Consider the following 19,770-nt stretch of genomic DNA (forward strand, 5'->3'; position numbering starts at 1 on the left):
CAAAATCACCACACAACCCAACTGATTACAATGTCATCTCATGACAACATGCTCCCCAACAACTCTACGCGAGCTTTCGGAACATCCGTTTGGAATTATGATCCCGTTAAGCTTCTTTACTAGGGACTCATATCATCAACGGATGCAATAGGGTGGCGCTTGTCCCTCATTGTTGAGAGAGCAACGTCGGGGGCCGCCAACAGCAACCGCACCTATAAGAACCCGAGGACCACCATGTCTTCCGACCCATCTTTTTGTGTTTCCCTGGTTCAGAGAACCTCAAGTTTTTTTGTTGTGGCAGCGTCCTTTTTTCCTCTTTCTTTACGACCAGGCGTCTTTCCAAATTTTTATTCTCTCGCTGCCTCACAGTCTTTTCTTGTCAGGCAACCTACGCAGAATGTTAAACAAGTCGAGCTTCAGGTACATTGCTCTAGCTATCCTCGCAACGCAGGTTATCGGTCGGGAGTTTTTGCTAGAAAGGGACAATCGGCCTGTCTATCTTTATCCTCGACGATTTGGCCAGGAACAACCTGCGGTCCTTCAGAAACTCAGAGACGCGTGCCCTGGTCAGGTTTGCGGTACCTTGGCAGGTCAAGCTGTTTCACCTCTGCTGGCTGCGCAGGGGGAGTGCACGCAGCAAGATATGGCGGACGCGATCATAGGTACTTTTTCTCCTCCTATTCAAGGGGGTCTGCCGGCTATAATTCAAATGCAAAATTGTAGACGCAAGCAAGCAATTTGATGCTGCTACTCAGGCCAACATGGTGGCCATTGCCGTCGAGTACCGTCAAGTGGAGAAAAACACCCCTCCGGTTAGTCATAGCTTTCTTGACTTACGACTCGGTTTCTAGAATTGAAAGTACTTTGAAGGACTTTACGACGAACCCACCTTCGTTACGGAATTCCGTCTTTTGCCAGAAAGCACCAAAGAATGCACAGCTCAATGGCTTAGTACAAGCACAGGATCCCGCCAACGACCCGAATCTCTTTTTTGACCCTGCTACACAGGCCACCGTCAAGAAAGGTGCTCAGCCCAACACCTTGCCATTTGGTGGTGCCGCCATGGCGCAGTGCGTCGCTCTAATAAAAAATCATGTCGCTCTCAACTGAAACTGTCCTCAGACCTACATTAACGTGTAACGACGTCCCCGTTACCTCAACAGTAACAGTCGTCGTTTCCTCGGTCACCACTCCCACTCCCACAGCCGTCGCTGGAGCCAATTTCGGAAGTTGCTCTATCCCCCAAATTGAATTTGGCGTGGGTTTCGACGGACGAAAAGAAACGAGCTTCCAACCCACTAACAAAAGTTTGCTTCCTCTGCTTCACGATGTTGCAAGTTTATTGACCTTTCTGACTAAGCTTCGTTCAACCATGGATCAGCTCAGAACATCGGCATCATCACACGTACGCCCGCCCTATCTTCCTATGCATTGTTTCCAATTCGAGCTGAATTTTCCCTAAGAATTTGTATGCGATACGTTGACCAACTCTTGCAAAGCCAATCAAGCTGCCAAGGACACATGCAAAACAGCTCAGACTGCTGCTGCTGCCGCCGCGGTTGGGACTGGCGCTCAAGCCGACGCCTTCAACTCACTGTTTGGAGTCCAAACTGTACGTCTGCACCCGAAGCGTTTGTTGGCTCACCTGACCTCGTGTGCAGCAATTCGTCAACGTTGCTGCAGTCGACAATCAAGGCAATATAATTGCTGGAACAGGAAACTCCGCTGCAAGCCCCACTGCTGCTGCTCCAGCCGACTTCGGAAGCTGCTCTGTTCCTCAGATTGAATTCGGCGTGGGTTTCGATGGACGGAGAGAGACGAGCTTCCAACCCGTCGACAAACGTACGCCCTTTTTCTCCATATTCCTCACCTTCGTTGACCCTTCTCAAGAATCATACAACCACGGATCAGCTCAGAATATTGGAATAATCACACGTCAGTATCATCCCCTTCAATTGAGTCTGCTCCGCTCATTTCATCCTCAGAGTTCATTTGTGATACATTGACCAATTCTTGCAAAGCCAATCAACCTGCAAAAGACATCTGTGCGAAAGCGCAAACTGCTGCGAGCACTGCTGCTGCAAAGACCGGCGCCCAAGCTGATGCCTTCAACGCAGTGTTTGGGATTAAGACCGTAAGTCACTCATCCAGCTTGTGACCTGTGTTAGTCCGCCTGACCCCCATGTCTAGAACTTCACCAACGTTTCTGCTGTTGACGACCAAGGAAATGTAATAGCTGGAACAGGAAACCCCGCTGCCAGCCCCACTGCTGCTGCACCGGCGGACTTCGGAAGCTGCACGGTACCTCAAATTGAATTTGGAGTAGGTTTCGATGGACGTAAAGAAACCAGCTTCCAACCTACGGACAAACGTATGTCCGTTTGCTGCTTTTCACGACGCTTATTAACCCTTGTCTTTAGAATCGTTCAATCACGGGTCAGCTCAGAATATTGGAATCATTACACGTCAGTATAAGTATAACCGCTTCTGTTTATTTTGCCCCGCTGATTTCATCCTTAGAGTTCATCTGTGACACATTGACCAACTCGTGCAAGGCCAACCAATCTGCCAAGGACATCTGTGCGAAAGCGCAGACTGCTGCGACTGCTGCTGCAGCGAAGACTGGTGCTCAAGCCGATGCATTTAATTTGGTATTCGGTATCAAGAGCGTGAGTTTCGTGTTTGAGTGCACTGTGGCCGTGGTTTGACTAGATCGTACATCTAGCAATTCGCCTCCGTTCCTGGCGTTGACGACCAAGGAAGAGTTATAGCGGGAACCGGGCAGTCTGCGTGAAGGACATGACTTTCCATGTTTTCGAGTGCCAGCCGAAACGATTGTTAATGTGTTGTATTCCCTAAGTGCCGGGCTGTGTGGGGGGATGATCGCACGGGCGTGCCCTCTCCAGCGCAAGGGATTGTCATCGGGAGTTGTGTATGGGGTCTTAGGTACAAAGTTGTAAGGTAGTATGACATGGGTACACTCAAATTTGACCAAAAAGAAATTCCACTGTATTCCCTACTCCTTCACTGACAAAGCGATAATATGCACAGGATCACATACAACGGATCTAGAGAAAGGAGCACATATAAGTATTGTTTTATTATAGGCTTATTGCTGGAATGGTTGTGCGATGAAGTTTGTAAATCTCTTTGAAAAAATGATACGGTAAGGCTAGTGACCTCATATGCATTAACCGGGAGTCGAACCCGGAGCTAGTTCACAGTATTGTCAGGTTAATCCTGCTACACCATCAATGCACTTCAGTATCAATTCCATCAATGAACCATTCTCAAATTGCATCCAGAAAGGTGACAGCATGACGTCACTTGGTTTTTAAAGCAAGGTCACGTCATGTCCCTCTAAAATAACACCAGGCCAAGTCTTCGCGCTGACTTAGCATAGTAGATAAGTCAATAAATTAATATATTAGTATTCTCATGAGCGCGCCCTCGTTCCAACCTCGTACCGCTTGCCAGACAACGACACCCCTCAACAGACGGACGACTTCAGTATCGATCCAACGCTTTTACGGAGTCTGCCCGTCAAAAGTCGGCGTCTCTACGTCGCCACAGCGGTTCAAGGGGCATCAGTGCTCTTTGAACGTGTTCCACCATCATTCTTTCTTCCCAGCCCCACTTTTGCCGTTGAGATAGCCTGTCAGTGGACTGGCCATAACCTCGAAAGGTCAAGGTAGGAAGCTTCATTGTACCCTGTCACATTGTTTAATGAGGGCTTACATCTCATTCTGATCAGGCCAGGTTCCAAGCGAGAAGAACACACAAAAAACTCTAGTAAGCACTACGATGATTCTACCATTCGGGTACTGATTCTTCTCTTCTTTAACTTCTTTACTTTTCACAGATACTCTTTGTATGTTTCTGCTCTAAAGAATCAAGGCCGTGAGCAGAAACTCAAGATCGGTGGAAAGAGGGGTGAGCTCGTTGAGCAGCCTGAGAGGCGTGACTGCCGAAACCCAGGTAAGTCTGCCTTTCGCTTTTATCGTTTTGTTTCGCATGGAAGCTGACCCTTTCTCTTTCTATAAGCAAGGGCCGCCACCTTCTCCAAATTACCTCTAACCGGCAACCCACTCAACAATCAAACCTCATTCCAGAATGGGGATGGAGAATATGTCGTAGGCGGCCGCAGCGGCAATACCACGATCGGTGCATGGGGTGACACCACCTCCAACAACGGAAGCGGCGGGACAGCAATGGCAGCGGAAGCTTAGCCGACAATGGTGGACGAAGATGGGTTCTTGGCCGTTCCGCATCGGAAGCGTGGTGGGAAGGCAAGAGGAGGGAGGGGGCAGAGGGAGGAAAGTAGTGGTTAGCGCGGGGTGAACGTGGTGGGAATGGGGGCATAGGACAGAAGAGCGTGCTTGGGAGGATGAGGGGGTTATCTCTCAATGGTGATAAGGAGAGCGCGTGGGCAGTGAGAATGGGCGGGCTGGGAAGTGGGTGAAGTGAGGTGTTTCGGTATTGACCATGGAAGACCGTCAACACGCCAACATGTCGACATCAACAATGACTTCCCTTGCACCAAGTCTTTCCATCCCTCTCCTCTTCTCTTGTATTTGGTCTTTCCCGAACATCTTCCCTGCTTCTCCACCTTCTTTCCGATGAAGCCGACGATGGCCCACATGCATTTCCACCCTGACGCTCTCTTCCCTCTTGTATGCAACATTTCAAAGCAAACTCAAAGCACCAGGGAGCGGCGCAGCCGAGAAAAAAAAAAAAGGGTTTTTCTATGTTACACATGCGAGTTGTAAGATATATGAGAGGGGGTGGCCGTAGCGGTTGAAGCGTTGGGGGGAGGAGGCGTGGTCACGGACACCCATTTTATATAGGTTCAAGTTGCACCGTTGCAATGGCAAATGCCAATAAATTCGTGAACATAAGTACCATCATAGAAATTCGGAAATGATGAACATGCGCCGTTACTCAAGTTGACTATGACATTCAAATGCTGAGAAGAATGGCCATGTTCAACACACGCACAAAAAAAGCCATCCAAAATACAAAGACAGGAACGGAAATTCAGAGAAAATAAAATTTGCATGCTACCAACATACAACTTAATTTATTTACAAGGTCAAAGGGAGGGGGAGCTATGAGCAGCCGCAGCGGAAAGGCTATGAGCACGAAAACACTCAGGGTCAAGAACAAGTGTTGGGTGGGGGTGAGATTTCAGGACAAGTCGAGTCTCCCGGGAGGTTGCTCCTGAAGCAATTTCTGTTAAATAGAGCCCGAGAACGTAGAAATCGAGCAAGAACTTACATGTTAACCACAATTTCTGGTAAAGGACCTTATCTCTCTACAGAACCAAACACTGAAATTGAACGGTTGGGCGCCAGGTTTCGCAAACTCGGGAGGTTGTTTCTGAGGCAATTCCCATCAAGTAGAGCCTAAGAACGTAAAAATCGAGCAAGAACTTACTTGCGAGCCTCAATTTCTGGTAAGAGACCTTATTGCTCTGCAGAACCGAACACCGACTTTGAATGATGAGGCGATATGTTTCGCAAACTCGGGAGGTTGTTCCTAAAGAAATTTAGGTCAGGTAGAGCTCAAGAACATAAAAATCAAGTAAGGACTTACCTGTGAACCTCAATTTCTGGGGTAAGAGACCTTGATGCTCTGCAGAACCAAACACCGACTTTAAACGGTTAGGCGTTATATTTTGAAAACTCGGGAGGTTATTCCTGAAGCAGTTTCGGTCAATTAGAGTCTAAGAACGTAGAAATTGAGTGAGAACTTACCTGTAAGCCCCAATTTCTGATAATAGACCTTATTTCGCCGCAAAACCAAACACCGACTTTGAACGGTTAGGCGCTATGTTTCGAGAACTCAGGAGGCTCTTCCTATAGTAATTTCTGTCAAGTAGAATTCAAGAACGTAAAAATCGAGTAAGAACTTACCTGTGAGCCTCAATTTCTGGCAATAGACCTTATTTCCCACAGAACCGCACGCCGACTTTGAACGGTTGGGTGCCATATTCCCAAAACTTGAGAGGTGGTTCCTGAAGCAATTCCGGTCAAGTAAAGCCCAAGGGTGTTAAATACGAGTAAGAATTTACCTTTCTAGCTCAATTTCCGCTTATGTATGGGCATCCTTTCACCACAAAACCGAATGCCAAAATTGAACAGATAGGCATTCCATTTCGTAGACTCGGGGGGCACTTCTTGTAGTATTCAGTGTCAAGTAAAGCTCAAGATCATAAGATTTGAGCCAGAACTCATGGAGTAAATCCGTTTTTTGTAGGTCTTCCAGGATGGACTTGTCAAACCTTGATGCTGGAAATAGCTTGTGCCACACGTAAACAGCGTCAGATTCCAGAACAAGTCGACTCTCCCACCCGCCAAAAAGTGTGATCCAAACTGTGATTTGGCAGGTCCGTTTTGTGACTTGTCCTGCGAAAAACTGTGATTTGGCGTGGGACGCCCTGCGAAAAGTGTGATTCGCAGGACAAGTGTTGGCAGCTTGCGCCCTCAACCCCTCCCCAGACATATCACGTGACTTACCACTTCGATCCTTGAACGCCATCTTTTTAGTACTCCGTCTCGCTCAGACCACGATATGATCATGGTTGGCATAATATTACGGTATTCCAATAAATAAAAATGTAATTTAGGCAGAATTTTCTTTTTTTTTGTGTACACATAGTCATCTAGAGAGAGAATATACTACAGTTACATTCACGATCTTAGGCATTATATCGCTATCAGCTCAAATATGTATACATGTCCTTATGGCCTAGGTGGTCGAGCTCTGTATTGTGGGAACTGCAATTGCTCAAGGTGTGTGGTTCGACTCCCGTAGTAAGATTATTTTTTGCATTTGGTTTTATGGCTCAAAAAGTCCGTAACCTGCGTTCCGACAATCATTTTTTCAATGCCAAGTGGGTTAGTTTCTGATAAGTTTGCTGCCATTATTTATGAAAGTTCGAGCCAAATCAGGATAACCGTGAAGCCATTTTTTTCATATGTCCAATAAATAGGTTGTGTTCTGTTTATTTTCTCCCCTCAATATATAAGATATGATAATGTCACGTGATGTGTCCGGTGAGGGGTTGAGGTGCGCAAGCTAGCGTTGGCGCAGGCGGCTGTGATTTGGGTCCATAGCAGTTCCATAGCCTCCATCTTTGTCTACTCTTTGGTGATGTCGTCGTCCGACTTGTACATGGTAGAAGATCAGTCGCAACTTGAAAGCCACGAGCCTTACCATCGCGCCGAATTTGAGCAGAATGCACGCGTACCAGGTGCACCTGTTGAGAAAGTGGGTCAAGATTTGAAACTGGGCGTGAACGTGATCCTATTGAGCCCCATAGGTCAACCCTCTTGGGAGCCAGGTTACTTTGCTCTCCGCTGTAATGCTGAACCTTGGCCAAATTACGGGGTATGGGTTTAAATGTCCTTACAACCCCGTCACCTTGCTCAGATTCGTTTAGGTCAGGTATATATGCAGTCCCCGGAGTAATTCTGAATTCTGTTGGGTCAATTGGAATGCTTCTTCTCTACTGGATCATTGCTCCCCTCTTCGCTTTTGGTATGCGCGGTTGCAGGCGGTTGCCTTGAGCCGTCAATAATAAATTTCTAATACTTGGAATACTAGCGGCTCTCGCGCTTTACAGTGAACTGGCTAGCATGTTCCCCAATAGATCGGGTGCAGAGGTCGTCTACCTGGAGCAAACATACCCCCGACCCCGATTCCTGGTATCAACCGCATTTGCAACCACCACAATTTTATTGTCGTACGTACTTTGTAGCTCGTTAGTGATATCCCAACCTTTCGACGTGTGCTGTACAGGTTCAGCGCCTCAAACGCCATTGTCTTTGCGCAATATTTTCTTACTGCTTTCGAAGTACCCATAACGCCATCTCGACAAACATCAGTGGCTTTGGCCGTAGTGTTCATTACGGTTGGAAGTAAGCGATTGAAGAGGGATCTTTTGGAAACAGTCAACGGAATATTTCCACAGGCGTGGCACTTTCGACCAAATGGTCCCTGCGAGCTGTGAATGCCCTCACAACCATCAAAGTCGCATCGTTGGCTTTGTGGGTCGTTTCTTCTCCTCGAGGCTTCCATCTAACCAACCCACAGTATCGTCGCTACCGGTATTGCTGTCCTTTGCAGTCTCACTCGGGTTCGAGACCCTTTTGCGAACTTTCAGGACCTGTTCAGTGGAACCTCGACCAATGCAAACGCCTTGGCAACCGCTTTGGTACAATCGCTGTTAACTTTTGAGAGTCGAGCCTGATATTTATCTATCAAGGTCAAGACCAATCACTCCTTCATTGGCTGGCAAAACGCTTTCAACGTCCTTGGCGAAGTTAGAAGTCGCGACCCTGTCAGAACCGTGCGGAAAGCAAGCTTTATCTCCTTAATGGTAGCGACTGTCCTGTTCTTTTTCATCAATGTAGCATATATTGCTGCAGTACCTAGGGAGGATATTCGGCAGTCAGGCCAATTAATCGCAGCTCTCTTTTTCCGCCGTGTTTTTGGCGCGACTTTTGGCTCCAAAGTCTTTCCGCTTATGGTTGCGTGTAGTTGTTTTGGAAATATTGTGAGGAGTTCCTTTGTCGCCCTTGAAAGTCTCCCTTGCTTATCATTGCTTAGATCGCAGTGGTAAGCCCTCCGTATTTATCTTCGGTTCAAAGCGATTAACAAATGCGCATTTAAAGACCGTTGGACAGGTATGAAAAATTTTCTGTATAGTACGAAAGTTTTTCCATGGAGCACATTGAAGGCTCGAATTATCCGTGAGGTTGCCAGACAAGGATTGCTTCCCTTTCCGAGCTTTTTCTCGTCAACCAAGCCGTTCGGGACGCCCTTCGGGCCAGTTGCTCTCAAAGGCGGTTTGACTGTGATAGTAATCCTTCTTGTGCCAGCCAAAGATGCCTTTAACTTTGCCTTGGACTTGGCTTCGTATCCCCACCTCGTAAGCGACCTTCCTCATCTAAGACCTTCGCCACTCATACTTATCGCATCGCTTTGCCAAGGTATTCCAGGCTGCGATGTCAGCTGGCGTCTGGCTTTTGCGCCACAGACGAGCTATCGCCAATGTACCGCCTTCACCTCTACAAGCCTGGAATGGGGCCATCATCGCCTACCTGATTTCATGCATACTTCTTCTCGTTTTACCGTGGTACGTCTATTTCATTTGTTTCATCCACATCCCACACTCTGACCTCGCTGCGCAGGGTCCCACCAGAGCCTGGCCATGCAGACGTGTCCTTTTGGTATGCCACGTAAGTCGATAGTTCTGTACGTGTTGAGGAAGGTGTTGACGCCCACTGCAGTTATTGCGTGGCTGGTATCGGTCTACTGCTGGTCGGTATTCCTCTTGGCTGAGTCCCTCAAGACTTATTTTCTCGTCTGTCAGTGTTGCGGTCTCTACTACTGGATCTGGATCAAGGTATTACCCCAGCTTGGAGGGTATGAGATCGTTGAGGAAATAGATGAACTGGCAGATGGAGCGCGAAATACACGACTTGTCCGTCGTTACAGGCACACGGCAGAGAATGAGCATGAACCTCTGCTCGGTAGATGACCTTGAACTGATTGATATACAAGCCTGGATACATATGTACATCTATTGCAAAGTAGAATATGATAGACTAGCCCTGAAATGTACTTACCCAATACTGTTACATAAATGCTATGATGAGATGATAGTCCGACAAAAACAAGGAGTGGCGAATATATAAGCGATGTATAAGGAGACCAACTTCTAAGCAGCGGGCGTCAATCCAGCTTTGACTCTGGCTTCTAATCTTTCAGTTTCCCATCGTGCAAGCTCCCCTTTGAGGCTCTCAACACGGACTTCGTTGACAGGATGCCCAGCGCCCATGATGCGCCTTCCCAGCGTCATCGAACGACTAACAGATGTGTCAACACGGTTGGCGTTTGCACATTCTTGAATTTCTTGACTTGACCGGCTCGTCCAGAACTTTACGGCATCCCGAGCATCAAAACCAGCGTGAGCAAGGAGTCTAAGGAGGACGCATCATTCAGAGAGTGAAATAATAATAACTTTAAAACGGGTCGCTTACCTTGCCGAGACGACGTCGGCCTCTATTTCCTGCTTTACACTTGTGCAGTATTCGCCCACCTTGACTAACTCCCCAGACCCAACCTTACCAAGCTGTGCCACGGCGTCATTGACAAAGGGGCCGAACATCATCGTGATGGGGAAGATAAATACTCTAATGACGTCGGCCGCGATCGATAATGTACCCGGAACAATGACAGTTGCGGACGAGAGCGTTTCCAAGTGATGGGACAGAACAAGATGCGACAATTCATGCGCAAGCAAGATGGCCAACTCGGTCGTCTGTTCTGACGTGGGTGAAGGCTGCCGTTGATCAGCGGACCTTCCCAGAAATAGATTCGCCCACCAAGATTTCGGTGGTGGGGTGGTATACTCCAGTGGCATCTTTTCAAATATCTCATCCAAGAAGCCAGAGTACACCACAATCCCGCCACCTCCGTCTGGTCCGAAACCGTACGAGAATGCGTTTGATGCTCCGGGATTTTCAATGAGGAGGAGGGAGTAGGGTGGACCTGCGATGGTATGAACGGAATTAGGTATTGGGTCTTTGTTTTTTTGACACATTTTGTCGCAGAGCCAACGCAGATACTCTGAAGCCCTTGGCCGTGGCCGGAGGGGGAATTTCGCTGGTGGAGGGAGTGGCTTCTCGTCTGGACCGACGTCCAGAGATATTTCTGGTTCATGTGAAAGGACGGGTATGGTGGCTTCCAGCTTGCGGAGGGTGTCGTTGACCCAGGCGTAGCGCCAGTCACTTGGCGGGATGACTACTGGAGGCCCGTCTTGTGCGAGTATCTCTCCGACAGCGGCGTACCAGCCTGTCCCAGCCAGCTGAGCCGCCATTTCGTCCTCTTCTTCAGGTGAAAGCAGGATCATCCGCCATCTATTATGTTTGTCAGACAAATGAAGGAAAATATGAATAGGGTTCGAAACAGACCTCCCAGTGAGCGGTGTCCTCTCTAAACTCGCCACAATGGTTGCCCAGAAGAGTGTGAAAGGGATAAAAAGAAGAATTTGGAGGAGCTTGTTGCTGATTCGTATCCTTTTGAGGTGTTTCTCCTTTTTCTCCGGAGACGTCGGGATACCATGAATTGCGGCATACTTTATCACTCGATGAGATTTACGGTTTCCTAACCATAATATGGGAAGAAATGTGAGTGCGATGCGACTAGCCATCTGCGTAAACCCGAAGGCGGTTGATGCCTATCAAAAGATAAATAACCACGAAACTCATGTATGGAGTGAGCGGTGCGTACCTTGAGCATTGAGGCTAGCAATGGGATGAGCGGCAAGGCCTCTACTCTGGTAGTGCAATGAAATGGTCGTTTTGCGGGCGCCGACAAGGAAAATATTGATAGTACAGCATCGCTCCGTATTCTTGGACGTAATTGGAATGATTTAAGTTTGTTGGCGCTGGATGTCCAAGGCTGCGAGCGAGCGAGAAGAGATAAGGGACGTGTACGAGGACCCAGCGGTCGTAGAAGAATGGAGCTAGAGGCGCTGCGGATTAACGGTCGTCGCAACATCGTACATTGTCAAATGGCATGATAGAGAGAGTTTGGAAACAAAGTGGTTTGAGGCGGCTCCGTCAACTACGGCCCTGATGCACAACTGATGCCGATCTTTCTTTAAAACAGTAAAAACATGACTCTGTCGAATGTTGTACACGCTAAGTATATAGTATATCGAAAAAAATCCAGATGAAATGTTTTCTTTAAGATGAGATGAATGTCGCTTCCGTGTACAGAGTGCCGTCAACCTCAACGCCTGACGAAAGGCCAGGGGCCAATCCATCAGGCCCTTTGATAGAAAGTTTCGTCGGGTTCAGCCACTGGGGAAGACATTGATAGACGTTTGGGAAAGAAAAGAAAAGCTCCGTACCTGGTACATGAAGGGCTTGGTTCCAGCAACGTAGCTCACTGCCAACTTGATGACAGAAGGAATTTCGCCCAAGATATCCACCTTCTCGAGCAAACCATTGGGGTGCTCGAGACTCCCTACGTCTACCTCGAGCTTGGCTTCAACAGTCCCTTTTGCATCAGAGATAACTGACGGCGCCTTCCATTCCAGCAGGAGTTGTGATGGTTTCGCATATGACGTATCCGCATCGTGGACGGAATTGAGATGCGTCGTTCGTGAGATCACGCCCGACGAGGGAGTCTCATTTGGCCACGTCGTCTCAGCAGAGATAGCGACGAGCTTATTGCCAACCACCAACGATCCAATGTTAACCTTAACAGGCCCAGACCCCGCTCCTTTCTTCCCATGGGTATTCAGTGTAGTGAACTCCATCTGAATGGCCGAAACGCCTTCGAGCTGATTGCTTTGGAAAAAATTGAAATTCCACGCGGATGCAACCAGATTCGGGCGCATGCCTTGGATGGCATGCACGAACATTCCGGAGCCCTTGATAGCCTCAGCGATGCCGTTCTGGATGATGTGACCAGAGGCGATAAAGCGGGGCCAGAACCGATGAATGACATATCCTTCTGCCTTTGCAGGGTCATGGCCAAAGTATGAGTAACCCCCTTGAGGACCAGCACCGACTTTGTAGCCAGGGACGCTGGCGGGGCGGGAGACTTCAATGGCGACTTGGAGGTCGACTCCGAGGTTTGCGTTGATAGTGTATGATTCCGGGTGCTCTGATCCAGGCTTGGAATTCAAGATGACGGAGAATTCGTCCGCCTTTGAGGACCGCTTATCGTGTCCAGGTGGGGGTGTGACAAAGTTGTTCACGTTGAGTGATTTCCAGACGGTTTTACCTGTCTTGGGATTGTGCCATTTGCAAGTAAATTGGATAGTGGGAAACCACACGCTGGGTTACGGGTGTGAGCGGATGAAAAGAGTGAATGGAGATCGATGGGACCTACCCAACTGATGAATGAATAATTTGGCAGTTGAGGAACTGACCATCCTCCGTCACCGTGTAGAACGTCTGTGTCTCGGTGACGAATCCTCCTCCACACAACCATTCGGTGTCCTTTGGCTCAAGCTCGCCGAAGAGTGACCCCTCGGATAGGTTGGTCGTCACTGAGTGGAAATTAGGGGCCTTAGGGTCGACTGGAGCTGATGTTCTAAGGTGGTCGATGATTATCAGCTGTGGACTATGTATGATCATCAATGACGGGTACTCACGAAAATATAGATGAGAACATGGTGGTTGGCAAGAGGAGGGATGATTGAAAGGAGATTCTGGCATAGATGGGTTTCTCGGCACCGGCACCTTTAGATGAAACCCAACGTATGTAATTACAACAAAAACTATGAAATACCCTCATGACCCTCGTCTGTCCCTCCTTCTGTGCTCCGTGCTCGTTTTTTGGGACGCTCAACGTATTCGCTTTGCCAAGTACTACTCAGATTCACTTGGGACTCATACACGCTTTCATTCACAGGCCAAACACTGTTCTCATTCTCCGTCTAGGGTAAACCATTAGTCACGTAAAACGCCTCGTGTGCACCAAACATACCACAGAACAATTCGACGGCGCGTCGGCATCTGCATCATATGCCCAGGAAAAGTCCTCGTTGTCATCTGCTTCTGGTAGTGTCGTAATGCCCTCATGTGATTGAGAAGGGCCAACTACGGAAAGGATCCTTTCAAATTTCATTGTGCCGTTCTGTAATGCGTCCAAGAGCAGCTTGTTCTGTGTTACTTTTAATGTCGAGGGATTTTGAACGGGGACGCTGGTTGGCCACCCAGCCAAGCGAACGCCATAGACGTCTAGCCTTTCGTGGTTTGTCCACTTCATCTCTGCGTTCCGTATACCGCTAGCTGTCCTGTAAAGCATTCAAGTTTGATATTCGTAGCGAGGCAAGTTATCTACCTGAGCGCTTTCCGCACATGATCGTATAGTTCTGCTTTGAGCGATCGAGCGGGGGGCGCTTTCGAAGTTGAGGCTTGAGGAAGAGGCGGAGGCGGAGGGTATTGATCTTGCGTATCTCCAGAGTTGAAAGTAGTGTGGCTCTGACAATAGAGCTTGAATGACTTTGCGCCGCTCTCGCCTCCCCCTCTTAAACCCCTCCAAAACTCGCGACCAGAAACTGATCCACCAAGGAAGCCGGCGTCTGCAGGGTCGTGAGGGTCTACAGCGAGAAGAAACGATTGCACTCCAGACGTTTCGGCTAACGATTCCAGAATAAGAGACGCGTCGCAGAGGATGGAACGTACTAAGATGAACATTAGCGTAAAAAAACGGTGAAAGAGGCGATGGTAATACCTCTTGTACACTTGTCGGGCAACGTTGACGAGGCTGAAAGTTGGGGCTGGAAGAGATATTTAGCGTGCCATTCTGCAATGGATCGTCTTGTCTGATGAGAGCCGTTAGAAAGGGCATTTTACCAGCAACGGTCTCAATTTAGACCTCTTCATACGGACGCAACTCTCGATCAGCAAAGGCCCTAATGTCTGCAAGGCATTTGTCCATAAATGTGTTTAAGCGCTCCAAAAACAAGCCATCCCTCGATTGCTGGTCGTGCGCCTCAAATTCGAACATGGCTTAACTGTGGTCAAAAGTAGTTGAAAGCACAAAACGATGGTTGTTGTTGAGAAACTGCAAAGACTCGGACACGTGACTAGATTTTTCTCAATCTTCGCTCTCATGGGACGCACGAAACCAAAGAAAAAAGCGCACTCAAAAGCTACAGATCCACCGACCCAACATGCGACGCCCTCAAACGCGCCTTCAATAACGTCTTTGATTGAAAAGGCACAGTCATTGATTGTGCAATGTGACTACGACCTTGCCCTGCGTTTTATACATCGCATCCTGGAGCAAGCACCTAGCAATGCAGAGGCGAAAGAGATGCTCGGTGTAGCATTACTAGAAACGGGGGAGGTTGAAGCTGCGAAAGAGGTGTGTATATGTTCTCTCAATTGCGTGCCTGGATTTGACGATTTTATCAATGCAGGCGTTCCAATCATTATTGTCCCCCGATCCCAAGTCGGTGCCTCCCCCTTCGGCGCATCTGTATTTAGCGCAGTTGAGCGATGACGATCCTCGATCAGCGTTGCAGCATTACGGAGCGGCCGTTACTATTCTTATGGGACAACTCAAAGGAAAGGATCGTGCGTTGGATGATGCTGGCAGGAACGACGAAGTTGAAATCAAGAGCAATATTGTCAGAGCCCTTGTCGGTCAAGTCGAGATTTGGATGGACCCATCTTACGATCTTTGGTACGCGTCCAGATTTTTTAATGCCCCAGACAGCGTCTGATTTTGGCTCAGCTTTGAACCTGAAGCAGAGAAGACTTGCGAGGATCTCCTAACGTTTGCTCTGCAGACAGATCCTAATAACCCAGAAGCACTTCAAGCACTTGCATCGGTACGAATGTCACAACAGCGGCCTGATGATGCCAAGCAATGTCTTGAACAAGCATGGACGGCGTGGAAGGACCTTGAAGCAGGTAGGTCGCCAGGTTACTGTTCTAAGTACCTTATCAAATATGGTGTAGACGATCCAAAGCTGCCACCGATACCAAACCGCCTGGCTCTCGTTCGACTCTTCCTCGAGTTGGCGCTATATACCCCTGCATTGCTCGTTCTTCATGGAATCATGTCCTCTGACGACCAAGACGTTGAGGCATGGTACCTTGAAGGTTGGTGTTTCTTCCTCATGTCAGAACAAGCACAAGAGAGTGGAGGAACGTTGGACGAACTGACATGGCAAGAGCTTGCGAAAGACTCACGAGACTGTCTGGAAACCTGTCAAGTGGTGAGTGATTTTTTTTTCGACACGACGTGATACTTACATGTTTTGAAGCTGCACCGAAACCAAGAGCATCCCGACCAACCATTGCTGGAGCATGTCAAAGAACTAATAACGAAGTTGGACGCTCTAGGTATTGCTTCCTCGCCATTGGAAGACGGAAATGATGAGGAAGGAGGCGAATGGGAGAGTATAGATGGAAGTGAGGATGAGGATGGTGATGTAGAGATGGAATAGACATTGTCATAATCTGTCAAAAGTATATAGTTGTAGTAATTTTGAAAGCTTGGCAAGGGCGCATCAAATTCATGGGCGCCTATTCCTGGATGAGTTGTTTTTGTTTTTCCATTTTTCAACACAACGTCGTCCACGATACCCATACCCCGGACATGGCTAAATTACGACGCGACACCCATGCAGACCAATATTTCCCTCCGCCTAACAATTCCAGGTCTCTTCGTGTCGTGGCCTCGGGCACCTTGTTTCTGACACACACCCTCTCCGTCCCATGTCACCCTACGCCTTCAACTGTAGTTCGAGCACATTCTGTGCAAAAGACCCGAGGTGGCTCCGCGAATACTGTAGGTCTTTCTTGGGCACAACCGCTTTGTCGTCGTTGAACCTTCCGTTTGCAAAAGGTACTCTCGCTCCTGGCCCAATTTCCGAATGTCGAGGCTGTCCTAGTCGCACCATTAGGCGGAAATGATGAAGGAAAAATGGTTCTGAAGGATTTGGAAAATGAAGGCGTAATGACGCGGTACTGCAAGATTTGGGACAATGCTGGGGTCCCGAGCGCTTGGGTACTGCATTCTGGTATGTTGCGTGACATTGAATCCTTGAATTACATCCTTATTGAACGCACGGAAAGCGGAGGGTGATACAAGGACGGTCGTGAACCACAACCCTCTACCAGATATCACGCACGAGGATTTTGTGTCTCTGCTGGGGCCGCTTCTCGCTCCAGAAAACTATCCACCAATAGAACCAACAAATAGCCCGAATATACCAAGCTATCCTTCAACCCCTCCTTCAGGTTCAACACCTCGAGCATCTCAATCTGGACCGCGTCCTCCAATCCTCTTTAATCCAAAAAGCCCAGCTCCGTTCGACTGGCTCCACTTCGAAGGTCGGTCAGTGAAAACCACGTTAAGTAATATGACTGGCTTGGATGGGTTAGCGCGAGAACGCAAGTGGCGAAGCCATTGTGTTTTTAGCGTCGATGTGGGTCGCAAAGGAAGACAAGGCGTCGAAGCGGTGTGAATCTTTGCTTTGAATTATACTTTGAACAGAGGGAGAGCTGATCCACGTGCATACATAGCTAATACCCCATGCGGACGTGCTTTTTCTGAATAAGCACTATGCTCAGGCTCACTCTCCCCATTACGCCACGACGCCAAGAGCGTTTCTGCTCTCCCTGGTCTCCATCGCGCCTCCTCATGCCCTTCTTGTCGCCCATTGGGGTTCTGAGGGTTCAGCTGTCTTATCTCTGCCAACGAAAGAGTACTTCCAAAGCTCTGGTTGGGTTGAAGAGAAGCCGCTGAAGATTAATGGTGCTACTGGTACTCAACAACACCGAAATCAACCCTCTGGAACCGTCACAGAACTACGATCCGTAAGGAGTGGTAGCGATTTCTGGGCTGGGGGACCACGAAGTCGGACACCGTCGTCCAGCGCTTTCACAGCGGGGGACAGCCACTATTTGTCAGACGGTGGGAACGACAGTGGGATTGGGCACTCTGATAAATCGTATCGGAGGGCTCCGGCGCATTCGCGTGGGGGGCAAGGGCATAATTCGAGTGGTCAGTATACCACGGAAGACGATGACAACGACTCACAGGGGACTGAGACGCCTGGAGGGGATAATGATCTGGATAATGAAGTTGTTGATGAGGTTGGGTCGCAGGACGCGTTTATTGCGGGAATGATTTTTGCGCTTAGTAGGAGGATATGTCCTGGGTCTCCTTATACCCCTTCTTGGTCCGGGGAAGACCCAGGAACTTCGTCAGAGTCTGAACGTGGTCGATGGCGGTTAGATGAATGTTTACGGTTCGTTGCTTCACTGCAGTACTCAACATTGCTGATGGACGATTTAGATTTGCGACGGAGTTGGCTGGTCGGAAAGCTAGGCGACGGAACTGGGCTGGATTGGCTGCTGAAATGGTTCAGGCAGGCTGGCTTGATTCCTGAGGTTCACGAAACGATAACGTCTTATTATGATTGGAATACTTATATCTTTTAATTCACGCGATCTTGCTTTCCAGTTGCATCAAGGCTCTCTGAATTTTTTCTTCCCAATCAACAGTTGGCTAACAGAACCAACACACGTGATAGATGAACTGAACAACTTGACACACACAATAAGATAACTGTTGCGTAGTGTGCAGAGAGAAGGTGACCAAGAAATTTGTCAATACAAATAACTTGGTTGTGCATAGACCCTGTCCGAACTCAAGGAGCGCAAACAAGGTCTGAGCGTCCAAAAAAAAGGCTCAATTGTGCTTGCCAAGCCCAACTGGCTGTACCAACCCGAGTGTAAGCTCATGACGGCGGGTTGGCGAGGCAAGGATGAGCCAGACGGTCATCCCAATTGAGCGTCACTCGGACCAGGGGTCTGTTCTAGAATTTAAGATACAAGAGTTTTGAAGATAGATAGTAGGGGTTAAGTCAAACAATCAATTGCACAGATGGGTGGGAGTAAGATACAGAATATGCTAAAGTTACATGGGCACTGAGTCAAAGGGTGGCGCTATCAAGTAAAGAGGAAGGGATTTTGTGAGAGATACGAAATTCTTCAAAAATAGAAGCAAGGAGATCAAGATGTGCTTTGTTGTAAGCTTTTGAGGTGGACATGGGCAAGATTTCGTCCATACGGCGCCAGTAGAGCAAAAACGCGAGGGAGGTCCAACCCCCGGTAGCGGCGACGATTTCAGGAGGCACACCCGCCAGCAAGAGCTCAACAGCCCCGCCGATACGGAAGCTGTGTCCCAGGACATGGGCGAGCATGGCGGAAGACCAAATTTTGGTGACGAAGTTCAGGAATTCGTGCTTGAGCAGATTTTTGGGTTTGCCCGACGATGATGTGTAAGCAAAAAGGGTCAAGGAGGATGGGACAGAGGAGTTGACATCAAGGTGATTCTTGAGGGCAGAAACAGGGCACAAGGGATCGCCGACATGGCGGGCAGTGAGGATGACGGTGGCGCCCAGTTCTTTTGTTGTTTTAGTACATGGGATGTCAAAGCTCGCAGAGCGAGCGCCATCACGTTGAACACGAAATAAGATTTTCGTAGAACGAAGTACATGATATTTGGGGTCGAGTGCCCCAGCAGTAGTGAGGGTAGTTTCCCCGACAGCGGCATGGAAGGGGTTGGAAAGATCCAGAGCACGGCGTAAACACGAAAGGTGCTCAATGGAGACAGGAGCACGAAGGGCACGCTTGTGTTTCGTGCCTTCTTTGTTAGCCGAGATGCGGGCCAAATGCACCCAGCCGTCGTCGCCATGCCACGGGGCATGGTTCATAATATGCCAGCTGCGCAGGCCAGCCAACCACGAACGGATGGTATTGCCGGAATAGAGGCCTTTGTATTCCCCAATGAAGGCACATAGTAAGACGTAGTCGGCAGGCATGCGAGCCTCCTCTGAGATACCCCACTTGTCACAAAACTGGGTGAAGCGGAGCGGGCCTGTGGCATATGTTGATTTTGTGTTTGGAGCCAACGCTCCTCGAACAGCCATCATAGCAGATTCAATGAGAGGGGGGGGAAACCTGTGTGCGATATCGCGTTGATGACGGGAACCAAAAGGTGTACGCCAAGAAAAAATGCGGTCAGCTGCAAGGACGTGGGGGCAAAGTTCGTTGTTAGCAATGGTTCGACCCACTTGGGGTTTACGAGCGCACGTGACGCGTGAAGGGGATGGGAGGTGTTGGACAGATCCGGTTCACAGCAGGGTGTGAAGGTAGGGTTGGGATGTTGGTGAAAAGAAAGGGAGTCAGAGATAGCAACAGGGGAAGAAGGACG

At 48.7% G+C, this 19,770-nt stretch overlaps 7 protein-coding genes across 7 annotated transcripts; 4 read left to right on the forward strand and 3 right to left on the reverse strand.

The window, feature by feature from the left end:
- Window positions 1-397: 397 nt before the first annotated feature.
- LACBIDRAFT_327087 (uncharacterized protein) lies at window positions 398-4,229 on the forward strand (the record flags this gene model as incomplete). Its single annotated transcript, XM_001880746.1, is given in 16 exon segments — window positions 398-662; window positions 724-812; window positions 871-1,070; window positions 1,123-1,258; window positions 1,387-1,405; window positions 1,464-1,612; window positions 1,662-1,935; window positions 2,022-2,134; window positions 2,191-2,371; window positions 2,421-2,465; window positions 2,521-2,669; window positions 3,432-3,657; window positions 3,755-3,792; window positions 3,863-3,871; window positions 3,891-3,978; window positions 4,045-4,229. 16 exon segments carry the CDS (start codon window positions 398-400, stop codon window positions 4,227-4,229), a joined length of 2,166 nt encoding a protein of 721 aa, XP_001880781.1.
- Window positions 4,230-5,314: 1,085 nt separating this feature from the next.
- Window positions 5,315-6,540, reverse strand: LACBIDRAFT_327088 (uncharacterized protein; the record flags this gene model as incomplete). The annotated part of the gene is made up of 7 exons (XM_001880961.1): window positions 5,315-5,379; window positions 5,437-5,538; window positions 5,596-5,653; window positions 5,757-5,812; window positions 5,916-6,016; window positions 6,284-6,407; window positions 6,519-6,540. The coding sequence occupies 7 exons, from the start codon at window positions 6,538-6,540 to the stop codon at window positions 5,315-5,317; spliced, it is 528 nt and encodes a 175-aa protein (XP_001880996.1).
- Window positions 6,541-7,176: 636 nt separating this feature from the next.
- Window positions 7,177-9,547, forward strand: LACBIDRAFT_249579 (amino acid transporter; the record flags this gene model as incomplete). Its single annotated transcript, XM_001880747.1, has 15 exons — window positions 7,177-7,272; window positions 7,325-7,392; window positions 7,445-7,542; window positions 7,609-7,747; window positions 7,804-7,922; window positions 7,976-8,051; window positions 8,098-8,218; window positions 8,270-8,560; window positions 8,614-8,622; window positions 8,679-8,690; window positions 8,744-8,935; window positions 8,997-9,146; window positions 9,211-9,245; window positions 9,297-9,327; window positions 9,380-9,547. The coding sequence occupies 15 exons, from the start codon at window positions 7,177-7,179 to the stop codon at window positions 9,545-9,547; spliced, it is 1,605 nt and encodes a 534-aa protein (XP_001880782.1).
- Window positions 9,548-9,727: 180 nt separating this feature from the next.
- On the reverse strand, window positions 9,728-11,571 carry LACBIDRAFT_297369 (uncharacterized protein; the record flags this gene model as incomplete). Its single annotated transcript, XM_001880962.1, has 4 exons — window positions 9,728-9,989; window positions 10,050-10,928; window positions 10,983-11,248; window positions 11,302-11,571. 4 exons carry the CDS (start codon window positions 11,569-11,571, stop codon window positions 9,728-9,730), a joined length of 1,677 nt encoding a protein of 558 aa, XP_001880997.1.
- A 1,683-nt stretch (window positions 11,572-13,254) lies between these two features.
- Window positions 13,255-14,551, reverse strand: LACBIDRAFT_297371 (uncharacterized protein). The gene is made up of 5 exons (XM_001880963.1): window positions 14,410-14,551; window positions 14,266-14,356; window positions 13,873-14,215; window positions 13,516-13,825; window positions 13,255-13,465 (listed from the first exon to the last, which is right to left on the reverse strand). The coding sequence occupies exons 1-5, from the start codon at window positions 14,539-14,541 to the stop codon at window positions 13,307-13,309; spliced, it is 1,035 nt and encodes a 344-aa protein (XP_001880998.1). The 5' UTR covers window positions 14,542-14,551; the 3' UTR covers window positions 13,255-13,306.
- A 95-nt stretch (window positions 14,552-14,646) lies between these two features.
- On the forward strand, window positions 14,647-15,991 carry LACBIDRAFT_297372 (uncharacterized protein; the record flags this gene model as incomplete). The annotated part of the gene is made up of 5 exons (XM_001880748.1): window positions 14,647-14,901; window positions 14,957-15,222; window positions 15,274-15,452; window positions 15,501-15,760; window positions 15,809-15,991. The coding sequence occupies 5 exons, from the start codon at window positions 14,647-14,649 to the stop codon at window positions 15,989-15,991; spliced, it is 1,143 nt and encodes a 380-aa protein (XP_001880783.1).
- A 152-nt stretch (window positions 15,992-16,143) lies between these two features.
- On the forward strand, window positions 16,144-17,941 carry LACBIDRAFT_297373 (uncharacterized protein; the record flags this gene model as incomplete). Its single annotated transcript, XM_001880749.1, has 5 exons — window positions 16,144-16,335; window positions 16,393-16,567; window positions 16,623-17,008; window positions 17,073-17,800; window positions 17,848-17,941. The coding sequence occupies 5 exons, from the start codon at window positions 16,144-16,146 to the stop codon at window positions 17,939-17,941; spliced, it is 1,575 nt and encodes a 524-aa protein (XP_001880784.1).
- Window positions 17,942-19,770: the final 1,829 nt, after the last annotated feature.

The sequence above is a fragment of the Laccaria bicolor genome, genomic scaffold, assembly GCF_000143565.1.
Source record: "Laccaria bicolor S238N-H82 LACBIscaffold_11 genomic scaffold, whole genome shotgun sequence".
Taxonomy (NCBI): domain Eukaryota; kingdom Fungi; phylum Basidiomycota; class Agaricomycetes; order Agaricales; family Hydnangiaceae; genus Laccaria; species Laccaria bicolor.